At 38.1% G+C, this 26,579-nt stretch overlaps 1 protein-coding gene across 1 annotated transcript in view; it reads left to right on the top strand.

Annotated features, from left to right (window-relative positions):
- The window catches only part of LOC124163216 (5'-3' exoribonuclease 1), an 80,972-nt gene that overhangs the window by 5,577 nt on the left and 48,816 nt on the right, over nucleotides 1–26,579 (top strand). The window contains exons 6-14 of the mRNA XM_046539960.1: nucleotides 665–826; nucleotides 12,124–12,244; nucleotides 17,167–17,330; nucleotides 18,871–18,981; nucleotides 19,768–19,961; nucleotides 20,857–21,075; nucleotides 21,965–22,112; nucleotides 25,116–25,227; nucleotides 25,901–26,076. Of these exons, the coding sequence (XP_046395916.1) occupies nucleotides 665–826; nucleotides 12,124–12,244; nucleotides 17,167–17,330; nucleotides 18,871–18,981; nucleotides 19,768–19,961; nucleotides 20,857–21,075; nucleotides 21,965–22,112; nucleotides 25,116–25,227; nucleotides 25,901–26,076 (1,407 nt within the window). The remainder of the gene's footprint in view (nucleotides 1–664; nucleotides 827–12,123; nucleotides 12,245–17,166; nucleotides 17,331–18,870; nucleotides 18,982–19,767; nucleotides 19,962–20,856; nucleotides 21,076–21,964; nucleotides 22,113–25,115; nucleotides 25,228–25,900; nucleotides 26,077–26,579) is intronic.

Raw genomic sequence — 26,579 nt, 5'->3', positions numbered from 1 at the left:
TTCAAAAACCTCATTTCCACTAGCTCCAAACATAATTAATGATCTAAATTACCTAGCTTCATTCAGTAAATGAAATGATATAAAATACCTACTTTGGTAGGTCAGCTATCCGCATGGCAAGTAATGTTTTTTGCCATTTGATTTGGATTTCACATATATATAAGCAAAGAATAATATTTGAGGGTAGTAATATTATTAATGCATGTAAGATGAGAATAATGTTTTGTGCACTAAGCGCAAGTTCATGTTTTATCAAGAGCATGTTAAGATTATTTGATTAAACTAATCAGCGTTGGGATGTTTTCCCAAGGAATGAATTAGCGCTATATCGTTATTGCACCAATTGAAGTTGCCATAATTGAGGAAGTTGGTATAATTATATGCATGCACATATCCTGCATGCTTCATTCACTCATCGTTTTTTTGGAACCCAAAACTTATTGTGGAATAGACAGCAAAAAAATGCGTATTTTTCCAGCTGCATGCTGTGCCATGAAAAGTAGAAATTTAAGCTTATTTACTCTTATTTTTTTATTTATAGTTTCTATTTGCTGCCATTCTTCATTTTGTCTCTGTGAAGTGCCTTACATTCTGTATCAAGTGTATGTGTGCGATATGGAAATCAGGCAGTGATGGGAATGATGATTTGATTGTCTCGTTTCAGGTGAAGTATGGTAAAAAGGCGAGTAGGGTATCTCTGCCAGAGGACACCAAATATTACCTTTTGCATTTGTCGGTGATGCGAGGTTATTTGGATTGGGAGTTTTCCAGCCTCAGGGACAAGTTACCATTTGGCTATAATTTGGAAAATATCATTGATGACTGGGTGAGTGGTATAATTGATGAAAATGTTTTATTTTTATTTTTTTTTGAATCAGTCGAGTGGCATATTGCCTTCTCCAGCAGTGGATGGGGAAATGTTGGAGGAAGAGCAGTGTGAAAATCATGGTTCACATGAGTACTAAATTTCATTTTCCAGTGCTGCAAGAAAGTACTTGTTAATTTATTACCCAAACAAAGAAAGAAATATATCAGAGTATTAAAGTGAAAGATATCTTATTAGAGGCAATGATTTTGTGTGTACATTATCTTCAAATTTTCTATGAAAAATCTAATTTGGTTTATGATTCTGCTATATTAACTGCAGTAGAACTTGTACAGTACGTTTCTGAAGGGACCACAAAAAATGAACGTACTACCAGGAAAACGTGCTATGAGCAGTTGGGGTAAATGCAATCTGTGGAAAAGTCGTCATAATTACAATTACTATCGGTAGTTCTCGTAGGATCACCTTACTGAACTCTTTTCACATTTAAAAACTAGAAAATGAGCACTACATTGAATAACAATACCGTGTGAATAAAAATCAAAATGCTTGATAGATTTCCCAAAGACAGTTACATGAAAATGGATCAATATCCCGTGATTTATTCTATATATGTATATATATTTATAGAAAGAGGACAAGTGAAGCTAAGTCATTTCTTCTTTCTCACAGCATACTTGGAGAATATAACGACAACCCAGAGTATGTCAATTGGTTGTTTAAACATTATAAAAATTGGGCAAAATTTTATTGGCCTTAAATTGTGGCAACAGCCGTACACATTCGCTTCTGGAATGAAACCATATCAATTGTTATATCAATCGATATATCGATTAATAACTCACTTACATGATTATTAAATTACAACATCATTTCATGAAGATTTTTATATTACAGTAAAACTTCGATTTTACGCAATTTGATTTTACATCAAGTCTCGTTTTTACGCAGCGGCACTCAAGTCCGGCCGGAAAGCATAGGGAATTGCAATGGTGAAACTTCGATTTTACATCTTTTCTTGATTTTACGCAGTTTTTCGATTTTGCGCAGCATAACCTCAGCCCCAAAGAGGCCGCTAATCTTGATTTTACGCAGTTGTCTTTCCACTTTTTTTGAAAATCCCGACTGTAGCAATATGAAGTTAGGTTATTTATTCGTCTCTATGAGTTGCAAAAATGAATACAGGAACGGTTGAAATGACGTCGCGCTGTTGAGCATGAAACTAAAAACATCGCGTATCTAATTATTGCTTCCCCCTCAGTAATATTTCAGGCTCCTTTACGAACGGGAATATCGCTCTTAGTTCAAATTTGCCGTAGAAGGATATCGAAACCTAAAACTTACGGCAGTCGCCGTGTATGCGTAACTACTTTTGATTAAGACAGATGATCGCCGGAGATATTAACACTATCACCTTTTGTTTATTATTCAACTTATTGATCGACGCTGTTTATAAAATATTTATTGTAATTACAGTAGATGGTCGTTAATCTGGAATTATCAACTACGGAATATCTATCCCAAACGGAAGGTTTTCTAGAATTTTGCCAACGCTATGTTTTCGTCGCCCCATTGTAATATAACGGTGAAATGAGCCGTTAAAAATCCTCCCGTGCCAAAATTTTGGCTTCCAAGGTGATCCAAAAAGGATAGTCGTACTTCCAGTATAAAGTAAAGTCGATGGTGATTCAACACGATGGTAAAAGCAGCATGAGTTGTCTCATTCCGCGGGCTAACCCCACATCTGCGGGACGAATGGAGGCGGGGCAAAGTTGCTTACGCGGAGCGGTTATCAGAAATGACTCAACTTGTATCTCATTGTCAGTGGGTTTAAATTAAACATGGTTGGAACTTGAGTAGCTATTAGCTTAACTCCGCTAGGTGGTAAGCGTTTACTTTTTAAACGGAACGGGAGTTAATGCCCCCGGGGAATAACTCGCGTCGTCAATCGTCATGTAATCATTGAAGTCAAATTCAAGACGTGAGTGATAAGGCAGTCCCTTTAAACTCAGGAATGGTTTGACGTCTCCATGTTCCTGGGTTTCACCGCGTGGATTTTCTTTGTGACGACAGTTTCACCGGTATTCTAACCGGCGTCTTCAGGTCGATGTCGGGATTCAATTTTTGGTGACTTATATAGTTCATTTTTGGCGCCAATTTTTCATGCTGGATGCTGATTGGTCCACCTTCTTTCCTCTCGTATGACCCTCTTCCACGAGCTGTGGAGAGGGTAGCCGTCTTCTCTATTCATGTTTTCTGGTGTCTTGAATATTTCGATAGCCTCCTTTATTAGCCTGGGATAATATCTATTTTCTTTTGCAACAACTGATGCTTCGTCAAAAAGTATCTGGTGTCCGGGTTTGCTCAACGCTTGCTCCGCAATGGCGGAGAGCTGAAATTGCTTATTTCTTGTGGCTCTTCTGTGTTCCTGGATGCGCACTTTCATTGATCTACACGTCTCTCCTATGTAGTCTTTGCCGCATGAGCATGGCACCTTATAGACCCCTTCTTGAATGTCGTGCGGCCAAACGTCTTTTGGACCCGGTAGCACATCGCCAGTCTTGGTGACACAAGTGAATCTTGTTACAACATTGTGCTGTCGTAGAATCCTAGCAATCTTCTCTGAGGTGCCAGATACAAACGGAATCGCTGCGTGTGCCCTTGCTTCCGTATGATCCTCCTTCTCATTGGTGGTTTGATTAGATGTTACGGCTTGTAAGTCGAAGGTCCCGGCGCTGAATTCGCGGAAGAATGCCGACAGAGAAGCTGTATCCGGTAGATTCAATCTACTAATGCTAAAATTTCATTGGAAATGCTTTTTTAATGCGTAAAAATTGTTCCGGACTATTAATCATTTTTTTATTCGTCACTGGCGGCATGATGGTAGTTGCGCGGTTATTTAAATAGCTTACTTAAAAAAAAGTGATCTAAACACCGAAAAAATCTAAATTTCCGAATATCCCGGGTCCTGTGAGCTCCGTATTATCTATGGTATGCTATTTGGAAGGAGGTAACCGACAGCTGGGGTCATTAGCGCCATGAAGTAAGGGCTGGGGAGATAGGAACCGTATGTTGGCATTGGCCAGGTTGTAATGATAGGCTCCAAAGGGACCAGGACTTAACGTCCCATCTGATGGACAGAGTGGTGCACTGGAAGTGCCCTTCTTATATCACTCAAGTAGGGATAGGGTCATCTCTGATAAGTTTCTGCTACTGCCAGGACTTGAACCCAGGCCCACAGGGTGTAAAGCCTTTATGATGTATTAGCAAAATTTTGCTCCCTGTTCATGGGGTTAATTTGGATGACTATACTCAGATACCTCATTTCTTCAATCTCCAATCTTTGTTTGCCTGCAGGTGGTTAAACAGATTTCCTGAAAACTGCTTTTGATGAGAATATTTTCCAACATTAGCTTCTCTGCAAGCATTTATTATCACCATTCCAAAATTTCTCCTGGGTAACAGAAGTAATCTTAGTGCCAGAAATGCTAGTGTTTCAACCATGCTGTTCAGCCATGGGAAAAATTTTTCATGAACGCAACCTTGTTTCTCTTACGGTCACACGTCATCTGTGGTGTTGTTTGTGAGTAAATAAGATTATAAAGCTTCATTTTCTTGCCTCCAAATGAGTAACTAAATCTGGGAAACATATATCTGATGCAATTGAAAAGGATTTCATGCTCTTTTACCATAAAACCTCACACATGAGACTTTTTCTGGTTCCGGTTCTGGCTTAAATCAGAGCTATACAAAAGTGTATGACCCAGTGGCGGCTCGTGAGTCAAATGCTAGGGGGGGCGCACTCCACCGGGGGGTCATAATTTTTTAATATTTCGTGTATTTTATTAAGTTTTTACGGCAATCTAGGAATTAAATTCTGTGATGCCATACGTTCCGTTTTTTTCAACAAAAATACCTAGTTTTCCTAATAAAGCTTGATTAATAAATACTAAATGCAGTAGACTCTCGGTCATACGGATCGGCTTAGTCCGGACTCTCGATGATACTGATCAATGATCTTGAAGAATAAAAATATATTTGCTGCGATATTTTGCAAATACAAACGAAAATACGTAACTTTAGGTTTTAGCGTCTACATTCTTCGTGCGGATATGCCCGCAATACACTTTTATTGTTCGTTTTGCAATCATAATGCGTTATTTGTCAAATCTATACAATATTTGCAATGATTTAGGTAGCAATGACACTTGTAACATCTGAGGGAGGAGAGTGCCACTGACTTCCACTAGGCAACAAACACTACTAGAATGCGCGCGCTTTGCTATTGCAGATGTAAACTTTGATGGCGGTGTTCGCGTTGCTTCTTGAATACAGTATGATTTAAAATCAACAATTAAACATTTCTCACACATTTTTAATAAAATATGAAATACTCACAGGCCTTTAGTTATATTGCAAAAGTCCATCCGTCTTTCATTTTGTCCAGCAAAGTGATCAATTACCCGTTCGTTGAAATCAGCGCTGGACAACAATTTCTTTCTGATTGAACACATGGCAAGGGCACTAGTCTATAAATAATCAAGGGACGACACAAAATAGGCCGACGAAAAATACGACCAAAAAGAACAAGGTGCCTGGACACAGAATTGGGACAATTTTTCCCTATATTTCCCTTAAAAAAACGAGCACTATTGATTAATTCAAAATTGTCTTCTTGAATGTACACACAGCACTAAGAAACTTCTTAATCGGCAATTACGCACAATTAACTCCTCGAAAATGATGTCTGAACTCATTTCACTCCGTTCTTTCCGAGAGTCTTGCCGTTACTATAAGGACGACTCAAGGGAGATAGAAGTCGTGGTCCACTAATGCTGATTCAGCTGAGGGACGAATTTAAGGTCAGCAAAGGCATTCAAGCAAACAAAGGACGTCACTGACCATCTCCTTGAGTCTAAGATTCATATGTGGTAAACACACGAGACGCCAACGGGTCGCATTTGGAATAACCGTGTCTTCGAAATCATTGCCATGATATAATAGAAAATAAGTTCTAGATCGTAAAAGAAGACGACTCGACTGAGCCACAGATGGGAGCTGTAAGGATTTCCGCACTGATATGAACTCTTCGAGGCCACTTAAATCAGACCCAAGTGGGCATTTTCCGTCAGACAGCTACCGCTCTGCCACTGAGTAATTAGGTGAACATGAACTAATACAACAAGGACGGCTAGAAAAATGATGAACCTACACACAAAAGGTGCATTGTACGCGGCACTTCATGACATTAATGGAATGACTCTATTTAAAGTCGCGCTTAACGATTTAAATCATATTTAATCCTTCACCCTATCACGCACGCAACTATTTCTTAAATTATAAATCAGTGGGAATGTTAACTGATTTTTCCTAATACTGCAGGTCTTTTGATAAATTTATCTGAAAAATAGGTACCGCATTTCTAATCATCGGGAAGATATGAATACATTGTTAAGGCCTAAATATTATAATATTAGTTTCCCCAAGGTTCTTGAAATTCGTAATCATAACAGAACTGTGTCAAATACTCGAGAATAGTTTTCCTTCATCAATACGGCCTTTAACTGGTTGGATTTTATGTGTTCCGGGATTCAAACACCAAAAAACGCAAGCATAATGGGATAATTTATTTACTGTAGCAATACCTACCAGTAATTAAAAATTTAAATCGTATAACTACACCCAGTACAGTGACCATTCTGATTCCGTAGGTCCCTTTTCTGTGGCAGCACCAAGTAGACGCCAGATTATACGCCCGCCGGCCTGCGCAGCGATGTCAACTCACTCGTCGCTCTGCGCATTTTCGGACGACGTCCCAAGACATCCATAAGACGCAACGTTAGACGCGTCATAGCACCAGCGGCCCCCACCACTACCACTCTCCATATGACTGTATGGGGATGGATTGGGACGTTCTGGCCAGCGCCCCACGGCTACAAATACGAACTTCTCGCGCTAATTCTTTTCGTGTTTTTCCAACACTTTCGATGTATGGGACTGAAAAAACGCTTTGATTAATCAGATGTATAATTATAAATTAATGGATATTTATTTTTTTTACTTTTTCAAATATTTGGGAGGGGCGGCGTCCGAGAGTCCTTATGGGCAAACCGCCACTGGTATGACCAAGCCTTCTAACAATAATGAGCTAGTTTTATCCTGAAAAGTATACTCCTCCTCAATACCAACTCTTAATTTTACACACTTTGATTTTACACAGTGCCCATATTTCGGTCCCTCCAACTGCGTAAAATCAAAGTTTTACTGTATACAGTTGAAATTTACTTAAAAAATTTGTCAAATGTCGTCTGCTTTCTATTTCTCGTGCCGAGATCAAGTAATTTTACTCTAACAATAAGCTTTGCATGGAGATCCAGAGCATCGTCTGCTCCCGCACAGTAGTCAAGTAGTGACGCACGTACTCCATAGCCTCGTCTGCTTTAGATAAAGTGGGAATTGGATAAGACTCATTTCCTTCATCAGCATCATCTTCATCACTTCCATCTCTGTTTTCTTTCAACTCCTGTTCGTGAATTTCATTGATTGACATGGGTTGGCAAACAGTGAGATCATCATCACACTTGCAATACTCATTGAAATTCACCCCTCCAGCAAGGATTTCGGTTTTCGAGAATTTCAATCTTTTCTAAAGTTGTAATCTGCTTCCCTATTCGTTTTCTCTCCATTTTAATTGTAATCTAACTCCCCTCGCTATAATAACTCGTGCAATACCAACCAGTGGCATAACTATGTATAATAACTGAATCTCCTTTAAGTTATATTTTAAGAACCAAAAAGATGTAAAACGCATTTCCAGGCATGTCATTTTTCAAACATTTTCTCGGACGCCGATTGCTTGGGGGGGAAGTCGCACCCTAGGCCCCTCATCCCCCCTCAAAGCGTATTCCTAGTTACGCCACTGATAGCAACAAGTGCCCACTCGCAAAATTTGTGCAGAGAGTGGTACTCAAAAGGCATCAGAAGATGAGGGGCTCAGGGTGGGGAAAAATGGGGCTTCTCATTGGCTGCAGTTTTGCATAGTCAGACATTCCGGTAAAATGGTCGCATTTTATTGTTCATCACGTCAAAAGAAATGAGAAATGCATTTGATAAATCACGGAATGAATGAATGGAATGAATGTAAGAATGTCAATGGCTGATAGTAATAAATTATATCATGAATTTGGAGGTTTACAATCCTTGAGCTGATACTAGAGAACGAATTGCGGGTTGCGTCACGGCAAGCCATTGAGCGTACTAACCAGGAAAGTGCAACTTTTTTAAACATACTAACCAAATACTTTTACCTGTATTTTGTTAGGATGGTACTGGAACCGAGAGAAATCGCCATACTATGGAGGAAAACGTACTAAAGAGGAATGTACTAACCAAGTTCCACTGTATATTTCATGTGGTAAAATCAAAATTTCCTTCTATGAAAATTGCTAGTAGTAGACAGTAGTGAATACATTAGACTCTCGTTAATACGAACAACCTTATTACAAAGCTCTTGTTATTACGAAGTGAATCGTTGGTCCCGACGAAAAGGCCTGTCCAATCTACAGTAAAAAAAGCGTTAATACGAAATTACGAATCTCAGTTCCGATACCGGAGGTTGCAAAGTGAACTTACTTATTAAGTTCAGTGGATAAGCAACGGCAATTTATAACACTCAAATGGATTTTTTATACCCTATGTTTTGTCATTACCATTGTGCTATGTTTTAATTCTTTTCGTGCACTGTGCCCAGAAGCGTCAATTCTTTCTTGAGTTGGAGATACTTCAGTATTCACTCAACGTCGTATAATAAGCTTCATTCCTGTGGAATCATGATAACCCACTCATTAGCGCTTGTAAATTGGACGTACATTTAGTCTTCTTCCTATGCACATTCGATTTACGAACTTTCAGAAATTCGAACATAAAAAAAATTCAAGAGTGCCCCAAATTTCAAATTTGACACCTTTCAAGTTGACCGATGCAATATGGTGTGGTGTAGAGGAACTCGCACTTTGGTCATAATCTGAACAAAGTATCATTGAATCCGGTGTGAAGACTGGAACTATTCAGCTTTTTGCTCGTTCTTCCTTCCCACAGACAGCAATTTTTTTCGTCTCCGGCTGCATGGCATGCCCAGCTAGATCTGTTCGTCATGATCGTGAGTTAAATCACTATTGTGATGCAGTGTTCCATTCTGCATGATAACGCCACTCCTCGATGCCTTGCATAGGTTTATCAACTTAAGAGCAAGGTCTCAAGTATGTTCGTTTATTGAGCTCTTACTGTATTCGGGAAGATATCAACCCTGGATTCCATCATGCCACATTCTTCTTTTGGGAAAATGAAACAAATGTTTTTGTTTATATATATATTTATACATGTATACAGTAGACTCTCGTTACTATGTAGTTCACGAGACCGAAAAACTGGAAGTTCATAATAATAAAATTCGTATGAACGTTTCTTTTAGGAATCAGTGAAAGAAAAAACTAGATGGGTGGAATAGCAGATTTCTCGAACTCAAATATTGAATTTGAATATTAAATCATTGCTCGAATATTCGAAACCTCGAATACTAGAATTGCGCAAAGCATATTAAACATTTTTTCTTCTATTTCACTTGATGAATGTATAAATAAAAAGGTATACAGTGGAACCTCGATCTATCGTTTTTCAGGGAGACAAAAAAAAACGATGAATGCGGGAATGTTTGACTAGGTTGCCTATGCAGCAGGAAATGCTGGATTTTGGCGAGTAATTGAGATTTCCTCTAAAGGATTCCAACCGGAATTTAGCTTATTAATGGAATATTTTAATTTTATGGAAACAATTTGGGCTTATAGTTGATTCAACTAACATCTCTTTCAAATATCCAAAGGGGACACACCACCTCGCGAAAAAAAGATTGCATGCCGTGCTCCCACTGTCAAGTGCTAGTGGACAATCCAAAGCGTTTTGCAAAATACACCTACTTCTCCACCGGATTTTCTTCTTCAATTATTTTCAATCCATCTTTGGAAGTTCTCACGAGATAAGCAGGTGAATTCGAATTGCTAGCAGGGAGAAACCAAATATCCTGAGAAAATATCCTTGTCTGTGACTGTGACATTAGAGATTTATAGCAAAAGTTGTATATTATAACTTTTTATACGTTTTCAGAAAAAAATACTCCATCAACTTCTGAGAAGCTCCGCTGCCAGGATATCGAGTTTCGTCAGAATGCTAAGTCTCCGTCGTATTTTGAAATTTATTTCCTTGCGGAAAATGCTTAAATAAAGTCAGAAATACATCGTGTTTAGTCTTATTCTTTTTTTAATTACGCGCCCACTACTTATATTTCTATTCAATAAAGGTGTAATATCAATTGCCGAAAGTCATTGTTAGACACCTTTTGTGCTAATAGATGACTCATGCAGCAGTTGACCTCCAGAAATGGGGAACTTCGAAGAAGGTAGGCAGAAAAAGGTCATTGAGGGAGAAAGAGGGAAGGGTGAAACACGATTCTATTATTCTCCTGTAACTTGATATTTTCTTTTGAAGCTCTATTATTCTCCTGTAACTTGATATTTTCTTTTGAAGCTTTTGATTTATGGTCTTCGTAGTACAAACCCTGCACGAGCTGGGGCCTTCTGTTTGATTTCGGAGAGGAGGAAAGCGTCGGAGGAGGGGCTGAGGGCTGATGGATGGAGGGGGTAGCGGATTTTGGGAATTGTGCTACATAGCTACTATCCCACGGCACGGAGGTTCTCCTGGTGGGGAAACCGGTGCCCAACCATTATCAGGCACATTAATTAATGTACTTTATTATGGCTTGTTAGAGGAAACTGATAGTAATTTAAAAAATAAATTGTGGATGTCACGAAGTGTTTTCATAGCTAAATGTTGTGCCAGTTGTACAAAAATGTTTCTCAACTATGGGAATATTGTGGTTGGGTTGAGGCAATGAATAAATTTTATTTATCACTCTAGGGAAAGGTGTTAGGATATCCGCTGTTTACTGCACAGTTTCATCTTCTATTTTGTTTTATCAAATAGATAGGGTATAACTTTGGCTATTAATTTTTTTTGGAAGGAAAAGTGTATCTAGATTAGATATGGTTAATTATATTGAAAAAGCCCATGTATTCATTTCACAACAGAAAATGACTGATTCTCTAGGATAGGCATCTCACCAATCAATTTTGTGATTATCAAACTCCCTTTATCTCCTTCCTTAAAATTGTGAGTTTTTTCAAAGGTGCTCTTCTGAGTGGGCTGAAAGGAAGGAATGACTCGATTTCTTTTTGATTTTCATGTGCTCCTCCTCAATCTCCAAAATGCATTATAGGCACCTCCATCTCCAAATTGCATTACACAGTCGTTCTAGGGGTGGCTTGTAACTCCATAGTGATGGATTTTGACTCCAGCGATAACAACGAGTCAAGTGATAATGGATGGTAATTGTTGTTGATGGTGCAGAACACAGAATAGGGGAGTATGGTTGTGAAAATAGTGGCGTTGTGGTGTGCATGTCGTCGCCCCCAAGGTTTTCGCTGAATGAACTGATAAAAATTGTGTTGAAAGTGTATTAACCATATTTTTGAAGTTCACAAGTAAATTAAAACTTATAAGGTAAATATTTGAACCATATGAGGAACTAAAGCAGTGTCGTCAGATTTAGTTGAACCAAGCGAAAGTCTAGAATTACGTCTGGAAACAGGACTTGGAAGAGAAATTGCAGGTTGATATCTGCCAACATCTTTGATTTAAAACTCCTACTTCTTCGTTATTGGCTACAAACATGAACGAGGGTGATTATTCTCAATTTTTTTTTTTTTTTAAGATTTGGACTTTTCTTCTTTAAATGAGTTCATTCAGGGATAATTGTGTGAGATTTAACTCCCCTAGCAGTGTTTTAGAACCATCAATGCAACACATTTATTGTGTTTCTTAGTAGTTACAATGGCTACATACGCTTGATGAATAACCTGGCATCATGATTTGTGAACTGGAAATAAACTTTTTAGCATATGATGGCCAGTTGAATATAATCAAATCCTAAATATGTAATAGGTTAGAGTGTTGCTACCCTTTTGAGCAGATAATTTAATTTTATGTCATTTACAATCGTTCTATTCTTCTTGGCTCTTGAATCCGCCTGTAAATGATGCAGTCTCTGCATGTGAAATCTAAAGTTCAAAAATACTTCCTCAATATCCAATGTCATGAGGTTGTTCTGTATATTGAAGTGTTGCATCTTGCTGTGGGAGATAAGTCATATCCCAGTGTGTGTAATGTCTTTTCTCTCCCATTGACAGGTACTGATGGGCTTTCTGGTTGGTAATGACTTCATTCCCCACCTGCCTGGCCTGCACATTGCTCATGGAGCACTGCAAATGCTCCACAAAGCCTACATGGACGTCCTGCCCACATTGGATGGTAAGTTGAGGATGGGAGCATTTGAAGGGTGTGGTGAATTGAATGTGAAAATAATACCTTTGGAAATGTAACCAATTTGAACTGGGTGTTGCTGGATAGCATCATTCTAGATCCAATAGAGATTGGTAATACAGTAGACTCTCGTTAATATGAACAAACTTATTACTAAGTTCTCGTTTTTACAAAGCAAACCTTTGGTCCCGACGGAAAGGCTGATCCAATACTTGTGAAGTACGGAACTGTTAAGCGTTTTAACCATTCTTCCGTCCCTCATACAGCAATTTCTTTTTTCCTGCTCCAGCCATGTAATACATCCTGTTAGGTCAGGAGGGTGTTTCAGAGTCTCCCTTTATAGTAAAAGAAGCGTTATTTAAAAATTGTCATTATTACGAAGTTTTTGATTTTATGACCATACAAACCTCAGTCCTGCAGGGCTATTCTACTAAACGGGGCCATACGTATGGCCGGCCGTAAGTTTCTTATGGTCTGACCCGAAATTACGGCCTAAACCGATTCCACTCTCGAGGGGCCATATCGTATGGCCCGGCCAAAAGTCTTAACGCCCTTTCTGCAGGCGAGTGTGAGAATTATAATTGGTACGATAAGTTTGGTTCACTTTTTTATATACTAGTCATTTTTTTGAGAAGGAAGTTTGTTCCAACGTGAATAAAAAATTAATTATATGTTCCTTAACCGAAATGGACTCTTATTAAAGGATAAATTTGGATTTTCTTTAAACACTAATCTAGCGGCAGACGCTGAAGATCTTTAAAACAAGTGAAGAACGCAAATCACGGGCGAGAAGAAGCAGAAGAAATTTGTACCGTGCAGTATTATAATATTCGTGAATTGTGCATGTAATGGATAGAGTTAGAACATGACATCATATTGTAGTTCTAACCCCCTTCCTCTCCTTCCAATTGTCTCATGGCTGCAATCATTTGCCCCCAAAAGCCTTATAAATCCAGCCATTGCACGAAATCTAAAGATGAAATTTAAACTTTAAGTTTCATTAATTTTATTATCAGAGGCTTATGTTTCGGTAGCTGTATAAAGTTAAAACATCAATATGAGACTATCATTCTTTCCTTGATTTGTGGACGACAATTGTCCTTTACGCATCGACTTACTGAAGATTGCCTTACTGCCAAAAAAATTTCTTGCCCTATGTTTCTTAGATATCCTCCCTCATGAACCGTTATGCTACGAGAATCTTAAAATATAAAACATTTAATAGCGGATATTTCAAACTACCTACAGCTTTTCGAAACAAGTAAGGAATCTGCTAGCAAATGTAGCACAGAAAGCAAATAAAAGCCGGCTCCGGGAAGAGGAATGGGCCCGTTCCTCCGTTCACTTTAGCAGAGCATCCATTAAAAGTATTCCTAACTTTTTAACTACAGGCGAACTTTTAGCTCATCCGCTATATCTACTTAAAAATTAAGTAACAACTTTTGACGCACGGAAATAGTTAATGAAAATATCGTCATCGTATGCGAACGGATTGCCTACACGTATCCCGTATCCTCCTTATGAAATCGACGTCTTTTTTAAATATATCTAGCCAATGCCCATTGAATCCGTATGTGCTCACCCACAATATTCATATATTTCTTGAAACAATCGCTATGTAATCGATGACACTTCGTAAGTTTCTTTTATAACACCTTAGGCGAGCAATGTTATTTCGTATGGCCCGAGTTATGACCGCCTCTTGGGCAGGCCATATTATTACGGCCTTTAGGCCATAGCTACCGCCCGACTTATGGCCTTTCGCTCAGAGTAGAATCGCTCGAAGCCATACGTATGTCTCGAGGCCGTAGTTATGGTCGATTTCGACTTATGGCCCGGCCATACGATTAGTGGAATAACCCTGCTGGTCCTGGCAGTTAAAAAAAAAACTTTATTACAAAATTATGGGATAAGCAACGGCATTTAGATTGATATTCAGGACGTTTTGTTATTATCAATGTGCTATGTTTAAGTTTTTCTTTTGCACTGTGCCCAAGAGTGTCATTAATGGTTCTTTCTTCAGTAAGAGTTACTTCAGTGTCCACGAAAGATCAAGTAATAAGCTTCATTCCTGTGGAATCTTGGTGACCCACTCATTTTCACTCTTAAATTGGACATACTGTAAGTTCTCATCTTGCAAACATTCAATTTATGAACTTTCAGCATTATGTACATTTAAAAAATTCACGTGTGTCCACAATTTCAAATTTGGTGCCTTTGGAGGTGCTGTGTGGCATAGAGGAGCTCAAACTTTGTGCATAGTCTGAAAAAAGTATCAAATCCCTTGTGAAGTATGGAACTGTTCAGCGTTTCACCATTCTTCCTTCCCGCTTACAGCGATTTCTTTTTTTCCGCTCCAGCCGCGTCATACACCCTGCTAGATCAGGAGGGTGTTTCAGAGTCTCCCTTTCCAAGCGGATTGGGAGACCTGATGCGGATTTAACGTCACTTACTATTGGCGAGGCAATCTGTGTGTTTCAGACTTGCTTCCTATCGACTCAAGGATGCTTTTCAGATAGGATAGAAGTCGATTGGGCTAGAGGTGCTGGAAAGTCATTCCGGTTGCGAATGGTGATCTGTTAAGATACTGTTTTTTTATTAATTATTTGGCTCTAATGAAATAATACCACTTTATTTCATGAGTGCTGCTATATGTGGATGTTTTGCTAGAGTAATATAGGTGTTAGTATATTTAATTCTTATGTAAATTAGACAATAAATGCACAGACTGTATCACTGTCAGTGCAAGTCCATTTGCATGTTATTTGGACGAGTAATTTGGCAAAAAGAAAGTGAAACAAGTTGGAATGCATGGCGTAATAACTTACATTTATGTAGGTAGCATAATGGATTGAATACGTGTCTGTAGGTTTTGACCATCATTAATAATATTATGGCCTTCATGATATGCCGAAAACATCTTACAAATTTTCCGTAAAAGTGGAGGTATGCTGGCACAGAGGCACAGCAAGGGGGGGTTTTGGGGGATAAAACCTTACCCATTACCCTATAAAACCCATGGATTGACACCTTTGTTGGTATGCTATTCCTTTTGCCACCCTTATGACCTTGACGGTGACCTAGCTGGGTCAACAATTGAATTTTCGTAAATAAAAGTGTTATTTTCGGGTTTCTCGTGTCCGAAAACCTAAGAATTGATATCTTGGTCAATGAAATTCAGACTTTTTTCTATCTCGATTTTTTTAGCATTGAAACCCCAAAAGGCAAATTCAAATTTTTGGTTTGGACCCACATTGTGAGGTCAAAAGGTCAAAATTATAAAATTTTGCTTGCACTCAACAAAACTTAGGACCTTTCCCCATAAGTGTGCCAATTTTCATGAATATTGCTCCATGCAAAGTTGCTAAAATTACAGGTCTAAAATGACACACGACCTTTGGGACAGTCTGTATAGTCCACAAATTTCCACCCTCTTTCTAGAAAAGTCGGTGGCACAATATACTAAGGCACTAGGCCGTGAAGTAAAGGTTAAGTGTTCAATTCCCGATCGCAGTGATTATTTTTTTTCTGTGTTGAATTATTGCACTCTGAAATGTAATTTAGTAGATATATTGAAAGGTGCAACAATAGTAACTGTTTGTCATTTTCCAAATAAAATGGTGTTTTAAAAATAATCGAGTACGTGCAAAACAGATAACAAACTAACCACATTATTTTCCGTTATTTTAGCCTACATAACTCAAGCCATTAATAATAATGGAAACCATTCAACCGAATTTAATCGCTGTATTTCCTTCCAGTACAGGGGCGCAGCTAAGAATTAAGGCTGGGGGGGGGGGGGGTTGAGGTGCAACTAATACTGGGGTGTGTGGGGGTATGGAATACCCACCAGGGTAAGCGGTAGGTGCGAGATTAATAAATTGTGGAAGTTTAAGATAAATGGTTCAAAATTGTGAGTTTTACGGCTTTCCGAGGGATATTTTATTATTAATCCTTTCGCTATTCTGTTAGTAATATCAATCCAATCAAGTAAAATGGATTAAACTTTAAAATTTCTCTGAGCTCTGGGGGGGGGGGGGGTTAATCCCCCAAAATTGCTGCGCCACTGTTCCAGCATACCTCCACTTTTACGGAAAATTTGTAAGATGTTAATGGCATATCATGAAGGCCATAACATCATTTATGATGATCAATATTCTTTTAGGATGACTGTTGATGTCATACCAAAAGTGAACGCTTTCTGATAGTAAGTGTGAAACGCACGGAAAAAGAGCGTAGGATAGGTTCCCGATCGACTCAGACTGAAGCTGTTTCCGATGCCGCCAATCCTATGAGACTGAACACCCTCCAGTTTATCACAATTGAGTAGAAACAGAAATGTAATGCTGTGTTGCATTCTGAAGGATAACCACACTTTTTGATGCCTTGCATAGGCTTATCAACTTGCGAACAAGGTCTCGGAATGCATCTTGTTTGTCTGTCACGGACTTACTGCATTCGGGAAGATCTCAACCCTAACAAATTTGCTTGGTTTTTTTATATTTGCACGTAATTCAGTCGCGTACATCAAAAACGTGACTCTGAATCTGAATGACGTAGTGTGACAATAAGTTTGGGAAATTGAAGGAACAAGAAATTTTGGCAAGGTATATTTTTTTGCTATGATTCCGTATGAAAAGAAATGTTCTTAGGAAATTCGTTATTATGAACCTCCAGTTTTTCAGTCCTGTGAACTTCGTAATAACGAGAGTCTACTGTAGTTATTATCACATTTGGCAGTTATTGAATATAGGTTTGCATTTGTTGAAGGCCTCAGCTTTTTATTGCATATTTTACGGGATACCATTGTCGTTTCGGTTAAGTTGCTTGTTAAAGTTTCATTATACTTTAAGTATCATCGTAGATGAGTCTTAAAAATGTTTTACTGTGGTTTTTTATTTCATGTTAAGGCTACATAAATGAAGGTGGAACCCTGGTTCTGCCCAGGTTTCAGCGCTACTTGGAGAAGTTGGCTGCTTTTGACGTCCATCAGTTCAAGGATGAGTTTGCCGACTTGAAATATTTCAATGCCAAGACAGGACGCAGAGTGGGGGCAACCAAGGAGAGACCAAAGGTTGGCTGGTTTCATTCGCATACAATCTTCTGATTGTCGATTTGAGTGTCCTTCTCTTACAATTGATGCAATAATTTGCTTGTACTAGGAGAAACCTATCATACAGTTTTAATTCTATGAAATTGAAGGGATCTAATGTTCACTATTTTGTTCGAATAAGTTAATGAACTTGGGTTTATGTTTCCTGTTGCAAGAGTCATGCATCAGTGACACAGATGGCATTCTTAGCATCTCATTCATTAATTGTGCAGCTTTCCTAAGATTGGTATACTGCCATTCCTATCCTTTTCTCAGCCTCCCCTGCTTCCACCTGCAGACAGTGACCGTGTTTCTGTACAGAATCATTTCATTTTGTGGAAGCTACTGTAAACTCTTTCCACACTGAATCTTGCCCATGGTCTCATCCTATCTAAAAATCTACCGAGGAAACAAACAGGTATGGAAGAAATAGCAAAATTAATGCTACAGTAACCATGAAGTACATCCAGGGCATTGTTCAGGCATTGTGCCCTTGGAGAAGGAAATTGGCTACCTCCGAAAAATTCATGCTCAACTAGGGAGGTGTGCCCTAGAGAACTGAACTGAAGACAACCACAAGATTCAATGGGACTACAGCAGTCCTCTCAAATCACTAACCTGAGTTAGAATGTACTCCTCCTCAAATATCCTCTCCCACTTTTCCAATCCCTCCCCCCTTTGCATACAAACCTGTGGAGCCACAGAAATATTTATTTTTGTTTAGGCGTTGCTATTTCTCATGTAATGAGACTCCCTGGGGCAACTGTACATGATATAAATCATTATGTACTGGTAGGCCTATTTTTATCATTGCAAAGAGAAGTTTTGCCCTGGAAAAAAGCCTTTATTAATTGTCATAGTTGTTGCGTTACAGATGCAATTCTCATACAATATTTTGTAAATAATCGCTTTGATATTTTTGCTGGGCAACAAATAGATGTTTAAATTAATTAACTTCATTTGTTATGCTATTAAAGTTTACTTCAAATGAATGAAATCAAAGGAAAATAAATTTTTCATTGTAGGCTTTCATTTCCGTGTATCTGAAATAAAGTTATTGCAAAACAATTCTTTAAATTAACATAATTTCTTTGTTATAGGGAGTAAAGAGTACAGAATGCTTTGTGAATGCCTCCCCAATGGTAATATTCAACTCTCAAAAAGAACTGATTGCACGAAGTATGAGTTGTAGTTACATGTTAATATTGGAAAAAAAATCCTCAAAATTCAAGCTACCTTATGGGACTAAATGTATTTTTTTTTATGATTAGTGTGAATCAGTAGAAGTAAAGGTTCAGGAAGGGAATAAATAGAGTGAGATGCAAAATAAATATTATATTACAATTTTAATTAGGATGCAAAAAATGGGATGTGGGTTCTTGATGGCTGCACTTTCATAAGATTTCTTTTGATTTTTTTTGCAGAAATTCAGATTTGTGATTGCATGTCTTAAGAAGAATTCTGTCTGATTGGGGCTCTACTTCCAAATATGATTATTTATTTTTTTTATTTAAACTTGCAGTTTTTCAACATTCCGGAGGCTGTGCTCAATAATTCCAGAGACAACCCCTCTGCACCAATGGATCCAAATTTGCTAGAAATGATCAACTACACTGAGAGAATGGAACAAGAGGTGAAAATATATATTTTTACATGTTCTTATTTTATATTTCTGTTTGTGGTGAATGATGACAAAACAATAAGAATGCTAGTGAACAAGAAAGACTTCCATGGAAGAAATAAAAGAAAATTTTGGATATAGTTATCTCACAAACCATTTATTGTATCAGTAAGTTTTGTATTTCTTATGACAAAATATGTTGTATACAACAAAATTATGAACTAAGATTGACAGATAGTTGTGACAAAATTTGCAGATTTTATTCACCATAAAGTCTTGTCTCTGGTAATCTGTCTGTGATAAGGTAGAGTTCCTGGATTACACTCATTTATTTCTCCCAAAATGATTTATGTACAGATAAATTTCTTCCTGTTCTGGGAAAATCTCTGAGAACAATTATATCTTGAGGATGGAGTGCCTTCCTGCAAATCTTCTTTAAACATTGAGCAATCAAAGGCTAATGGAGTGACCATCCACTTAATCCCTTAATTTGTCCAGTCTGTCGCCGGGGAAGCAACAAAGAGAGGTTGTCATCCCTCAATTTTTGGATGCTCATTTAACCCTACTGGCCCCGTTAACAGCTGACACTTTCGAAACAACGTCCCATTATTATGTCTTTCACTTATCACTCACAATGCCTGCAATAAGGCACTATGATGGTGGCTCCATGATAATGTAGTTTTTTAGAAGCGTAAATTTGGTAGATTGTTTTAGCTGCGTAATTCATGATGGTGGGAGTGTTTTAGGAATTTTTAGGTGTATCTGTATGTATGTTGAGTGAGCAATTGATTATTGCAGCTGGAGGAGCTCTCGTTGCAACGCGAGGACAAAGAGGAGGATTTGGAGGTGCTATTTGGAGGTGTCGAGGACGACTTCCATGAAGATGATGACGATGATGATGAGGAAGAAGACGACCCATCAATGTTCCTTGAGTTTTGCCAAAAGAAGCGGGATTATTACACAAATAAGCTTGAATTCGAGAAAGTGACACCGTAAGTTGTTGTTGAAGGTGGTGTTGCCTTGTTTTTGCATGTCATTTCAGAGTAAATATTTTTCCAATTGTTGGAATGGTAAGCCTCCTAATGGGATATGTGATAGGTGGCTAGCTTTCTGGCAGTGATCTTGAATAGGAAACTGTTGAAGAGGGATAACAACACTTTATTTGTAATTTCCTGTACACCATTCCACTCCCCACTGACTGACATTCTTCTTAGGCCTCCAATCTCCACTTTTGTCAAATTCCATTATTTTGTCCCTGGGTTTCAAATCATGGGGTGAAGGTAGACTTTTTTAATCCTCAGGCAATATTGTGCATAGAGTGCACTGGTTAATCTTAAATGGTGTTGTAAAAATAATTACGAACGACCTATTAATGATAATGACAATTTATGTGATCTCAAATCGATCCAAATCAAAGTTTGCAGGTTCAAGTCCCACTTGGATACGTAGGTTATCCAGGCCATGGGTTTCTGTGACCATTCAAATTGTTTGTCAAAAACACCTGATAAAAAAGGCCTCTCAGTGCTGTTTTCAGGGATACTGGATATGAAAATTAATAAATATAGCAAAAAAGAATCTTTACAACGTGGATGCAAGTATGATTATCTGGTTTGCTACAAACAAAATTTTGTAGTGATCCTGATTTTTTTTCCGTTTTCCATTAAAAATATATCAAATGATGCCGTAATTCAATCGATTTCCCAGGCTTAATATCATGCATAAATTGCAATCGAGGAATTCTTTTCTTAATTTTTGGGACAAATTTGCCATACAAGAGAGGGTACTTAATATTTTACTTTGAACTTTATACTCTCGTATTTTAGTTCCTTGAATCAAGGTTTTCAATCAAGGTTTTATGGTAATCATTTATTTCTTTTCCTCTGCCAGGGAAGTATTGCAGTCACAGGCTGAGGGATATGTGCGGGCTATCCAGTGGAATCTTCACTATTACTATGACGGAGTGTGCTCATGGTCATGGTTCTACCCCCACCACTATGCACCATACATCTCAGACATCAAGAACTTCTGCAATGTTGACTTGAACTTTGACTTGGGCAAGCCATTCCTTCCATTTCAGCAGCTCCTAGCTGTCCTCCCATCCCTCAGGTTGGTTTCCTGGTAACTTTTTTATCTCCTGAAGAAAGTAAATTATGTTTGATCTCCTGATATTCTCATTGTTAAAAGTACACCCACTCCCTAATTAACACTCATTTGAGTAGCACTGTTTTGCATTAGCACAGTTTATATTTTGAGATCCTTTTCGAGTTGAATGCTCTCCAGTTCTGAATTATCGTTCATGAAAATTCTGTGATGTGTTGTAATGACTTTTCCCTATATGCCTGTGATCCTCTATGTCAGTCATTTGTTCCCCCCCCTGCTGAAAATTCTTTCTCGAATGCCTAATTTTCTCTATCAATCAGTTTCATTAGTATTTCAAATTTGTGCCAATGCCAGCTCTTCTTGGTTTCAGATCAATTGTTGATGAGTTCACTCTGTGGATATTCATTGTAAAATGATATAAACAGCTTTAATAATTTTCCACACTATTTTATTCGCTCAACCGGTTTTCACATTTACATGTCATTATCTTAGAGAGTATCCTCAACTTTGTAGCGCTGTTTCTCTAAGAAATACATGAGTTTTCTATGGCAATTACCCATTTTATTATTATCATCCACATTATTCATCACAGTAGTGTCATATCCAATCAAGCTCTTGTTAATGACACGTAAATGTTGAAACTGGTTGAGCAAATAGAATAGCGTGGAAAATTACTACAGCTGTTTGTATCTTATTACTTCTTGGTTTTCATATTTTGTGAGCTCAAACTTAAACTCACCTTAGTCTGCAGTTGGAATCCATTGCTACCTGTGTTGTGACAATGATTGCTGCATTCTTCCATGTATTTTCTATGCATCGTTTTTACAAGGGAAAATGCCCAAAATATTGGAGATATTTGCAGAATCCATTTTATTTCTGTGATTTTTAATTTTAGTAAGAGCCTGCTGCCCGAAGTGTTCCACTCGCTAATGGAAGATGAGAACTCGCCCATCCTTGACTACTACCCATCCACCTTCCTAACGGACCTGAATGGCAAGAGGCAGGAGTGGGAGGCTGTCGTTCTCATCCCTTTCATTGATGAGGTATTCATTCATATATTCATTAATCATGCACCAGACACTCATCTGCATCTTTCTGTTACAAATCCTTGATTTTGTTGAGTACTTTGTAAAACTTCTGTGAAGCCACTAGCTCTGAGTAAAACGAATTGCAGTCTATGGATGAGAATTTTCCATGTGAGAAATTTTTCTTTCTGATAGTTTTATTTTGATTTGGTAAAATTTGTCTTATATGATAATATTTTCACAAGTCATGTAGATTGATTGTCTCGCACCACCCAACTTTTTGTGTACAAAGCAATGTTTGGCTTGCTGTCATTAGAGAAACTTTGTATAAATTCATTCAAAGGAAATTACTTTTGTCATAAGTGTACAGGCTTACCCTTAAAATTCCCCTTAAAGCTGACGTATTGACAGCTAGTTTCTGCTACACATTTTCAAACCAAAATGTTTGCAGGAAAAGTAATGATGCCACAGTGTTATGTTGCCCTTTAAGTGCTTTGTTCTTGTAAAATTTAAATTTTATGGGATGTATTTCACATTTTTCATCACCTTTGAGTTTAGCATAAAAAGTAAGGGAGAGCAAGACAATAGAGATAGAGAATAAAATTAAAAACAAAATATTTTATCAACCTGTATATTTAATGTAGCGTAACAGTATCAAACATCTAGGGTGTTATATTTTAATATGTATTTATTAGTGGTGCGTCGATTCCAAACTTTTATCTATTCTGATCCCGATTCCGATTCTGACATTTCGATTCCGATTCTACCGATACCGATTCCATCGATTCTGACACCATAGGCTCCAAGAAAAATGTCACTTAATTCCAGGCAGCAAGACAACCACTTAAAAAAATATTACTCTGTGAAAGAATCAGTTGACAAAAGCATCTTTCATATCATCACTATGTAATTAAAATATAATAGCTAAATTTCAAGACAGAACATACCTGAAAAGTGGTGTTACATGATAGGTATTACTTTAGAATATTGGCACTCATAATATGTCAACCATACATATGTATCCAAACTACAAGGGAGAGCCCTGAGTACAGAAATTTTCATAGCTGTAATAAAGATTACATACTACGTATATGAATCATGTAATATTTAGCCCTTTCTAATTCTCGAGCAGAAAAACCAATTATTCTACATGCCCAGCTTGCAGGTTTTGACGTCTCCATGTTACAGTATTACCTCCTACTTCTTCCATTGTATTACTGCCTGCAAAAAATTGCCTTTTGCTACACACTTGTGTGATTGGGAAAGTACTTTCCTACCAAAATTGCAAGATTTCGGAGACTGGAATTTTTATTAAAAATTATATCAATGATTTTTTTGGATCTTGAATCTTCATGGAATTCAAGTGGACGAAGCGAACGGACTATAGAACTAAACTTTAGTTTTGTAGAGCCAAAAAAATTCTATACTTCTCACGTCATTTAATCAACCTTAAAATCTCTTGCTTTTTTAAGTTCAAGATAGAAACTAACGCTACAAATGAATATCACATCGGACGGACGCAGTAATAAGAAAACTCCCCCTTCCGCGCGACTCACCTCGGCGAAGGTGGAAAGGGAAAAAGGGTATCGGTTGTTGCCTTTAATGGAAACAGTTCATTTTTCTCTCTCTTAAGCATGCTGACTTAATCTCTTCACTTTACTTCAATACCCGAGCCATATTTCTTATGCGTGGGATGGTTCCGAAAAATATCCAATCCTTAGTATTTTCACTCGAGTAATGCGCTAAATGTTCTAGTCGATTTATACATAATCCTTTTTAACATCCTCAGTTTAGTGTTTTAAGTCAATTAAGATGATTATCCATGCTCTAAATGACGATTTTCAAGACTAATATTTTTAAAAACTTGAAAAATCGGCCTCAGTTACCGACCATTAGAGTTCCGCGGCTTGTACCTCAGCCTTGACCCGCGATTGAAAAATCGCTCTTATTTCCTTCGTCGAAAACTTTTTTTTCCAAGATTTCTAATTAGTACTCTTTAGAAATCTCTACTTTATATTATGATTCAAATTTTCTGAGTTATATTTTTCGTAAACGAAAGATAATGTCTACTTTATGTCAAATTTCACGTGAAAAACGGGTCGGCCATTTTGCGTTGTAAAACCAGACACATTATAGCCAAAATCTTCAAAAGTCATTGAAAGTATAGGCAAAGCACCAGATCAAAGGAATATTGCGTTTTTTATTCCATAAAACTCATACCAACGCAAAACCACTTAGATAAATTCAAAGATTTTTCAGGAAAAACGATATCTCGCGTGGCATTGAATAATTGGTCATGTTTGGGCCTCTGCATCTCACTAAAGGTTCGTATTTATGTAAAATGGCATATAAATCTATATATGGTAATGATTTATGAGTATTTACGCTAAGTTTCAAGTCTCTATCCCCAAAAAGGTCATTTTGGACTTTATTCCAGCTTTTTCCGATTTCGGACCAGTGTGCGCCGGGTAGGAAGACGATCGGCCGTCGCGGCTGGCGTAAAGGTATTCGGCGCCCACGTCGACAACTATAGTGTATTAGGCAAGCTGAAACTACCAGGCCAAGGCATTAGAATGACTTATCGGCTTTAAAAACAGCATTATTACATGAGTTTCATGATAGCGCTTCCTGTCGGCAGATTGCTGGACCTACTAGCCTCGAAAGCTCTGTAACCTTAACTATTCGACTCGACATTCTTAATGCTACTCGAAACGCTCGAGTCGAGTACCAACTACTCGATCGACTTGAATTTTCGAGTACTCGCACATCCCTGGAAGATATGTGTTTTGTTATTACGATTACGTAGCGTGAAAATTCAAATGACTGTTGGAATTGCGGTCGTATATAAATTTGTGCTTTCAAGTGCTACTGGAATCGGAATCGATTTTTCACCTTGGCAAGTACTCATTTTCGATTCCGCTTCTTGGTCGAGAATCGAAAAATCGAGGAATCGAACCGACCCATCACGAGTATTTATATGCCTGGGATGATCATACAATTGAATTGAGTGTTTGTGGTCAGGTACGGTTGCTGGCTGCGATGGCTCCACTTGAGGGAATGCTGACAGAGGAGGAGAGAAGGCGCAACAAACATGGTCCCATGTCTGTCTACACATATTCGGGCAAGAGTCTGGGTGAGTGGGAATCTCCAACCTACATGACCACCTAAAATGTGATTGCCATGTGTCAACGGTGAAGGGTTTTCAGTCATTTTTCAATGAATACAAATGAAATAGCAGATACTCCCCTAGTTTAAGTTTATTCAGAATACAAGTAGCGCCTACATTTTGAATACTGCAACTTATTCCCATTCTGTTAATAGAAAATAAGAAGTATTTTAATTCTTTACCTGGCAAAAACTACCAGTAGGGCAATTATCTTATGAGAGAAGATAATTTTTGCATCATACTTTTCAAATGAGCAATCAGATTGGCTTGAATTGCTTTTAAGACAAGTATAATTTTTCACTGAAAGAAGTAATGAGATATTTATGGGCATTGAGTAACATGTTACCTTGTGATCAGCTTAGTGAGAGGCTATATTTCTCTGCTCAGGAGAATTTGGATTGGCTTAAGTTTCATTTATTTCTTATGTAGCCTAAGGTTTACATTTCTGTTATTTTTGGACTTTCAAGGTGTTGTGATATTTGGGATCTCCTTGTACCATTGCTGTCTGCCATTGATGGGCCATTTTCAAATATCTTTTCTTGAGGAAGGCTGTATGTCAGACTGTAGATTGTGTGCATGCATGCCTTTACCCAATGATCAACTCCCATTTGCTGACGGCATCTGACATTGACTCTTGCAGGCTCCTTCGAGGCTCCATACTTCCCAAAGATCGAGAGCAACCATGCATTGGAGAAGCATGTGTTGCGGGATGAACTGTACGTCCCTCAGTCCCAGCTGGTCAAGGGCCTGTGTGCCAACGTACTGCTCGATGTCCATGTCCCAGGATTCCCATCCCTGAGTCACGTGCCACACAAGGTGAGGGGGCTTGCTTTTACTTTTCTAGGGTCTCTCAACAGCTAAGTTACTCCATCTCCATCGAGGTTTTGATTACCAGCTCAGTGAACATCCTCAGGTCTTCTGTGTACCTATATGATGACTTCTCCGCCTTGCTTGCTCTCTGTCTGGAATCTGGTGCTTCCTGATTAGTCAGTCGTCCGAACTTTCCTACCCTTCTGGATCATCTTGAGGATTGGTGCTACTCAGCTGGTAATCTGAATCTCTATTAAAGTTGTTTTTGTATTGGTGGATTTGAATGGCCTCTTTTTTTTTTAGTTTATCTCAGTTGCCTTGAGAGCAACAAAGAAATTTTACCTTCTTTAAAGTCTTAGATGAAGCTCGGATAAGTTTGCACTAAACTTTGACCACAGATTAGTTTTGGAAGCTCATTTCATATGCATTTCTCCAATGTAATGACATTAGACTAAGAAAACCTATTTGTCTCCTCCACAAGGAATTGATATCATCATATACTATGCCTT

Source organism: Ischnura elegans, chromosome 8, assembly GCF_921293095.1.
Source record: "Ischnura elegans chromosome 8, ioIscEleg1.1, whole genome shotgun sequence".
In the NCBI taxonomy this organism is placed as follows: domain Eukaryota; kingdom Metazoa; phylum Arthropoda; class Insecta; order Odonata; family Coenagrionidae; genus Ischnura; species Ischnura elegans.
Note: the sequence above shows the minus strand (reverse complement) of the source record. Positions and strands in the feature narration are given on the sequence as shown.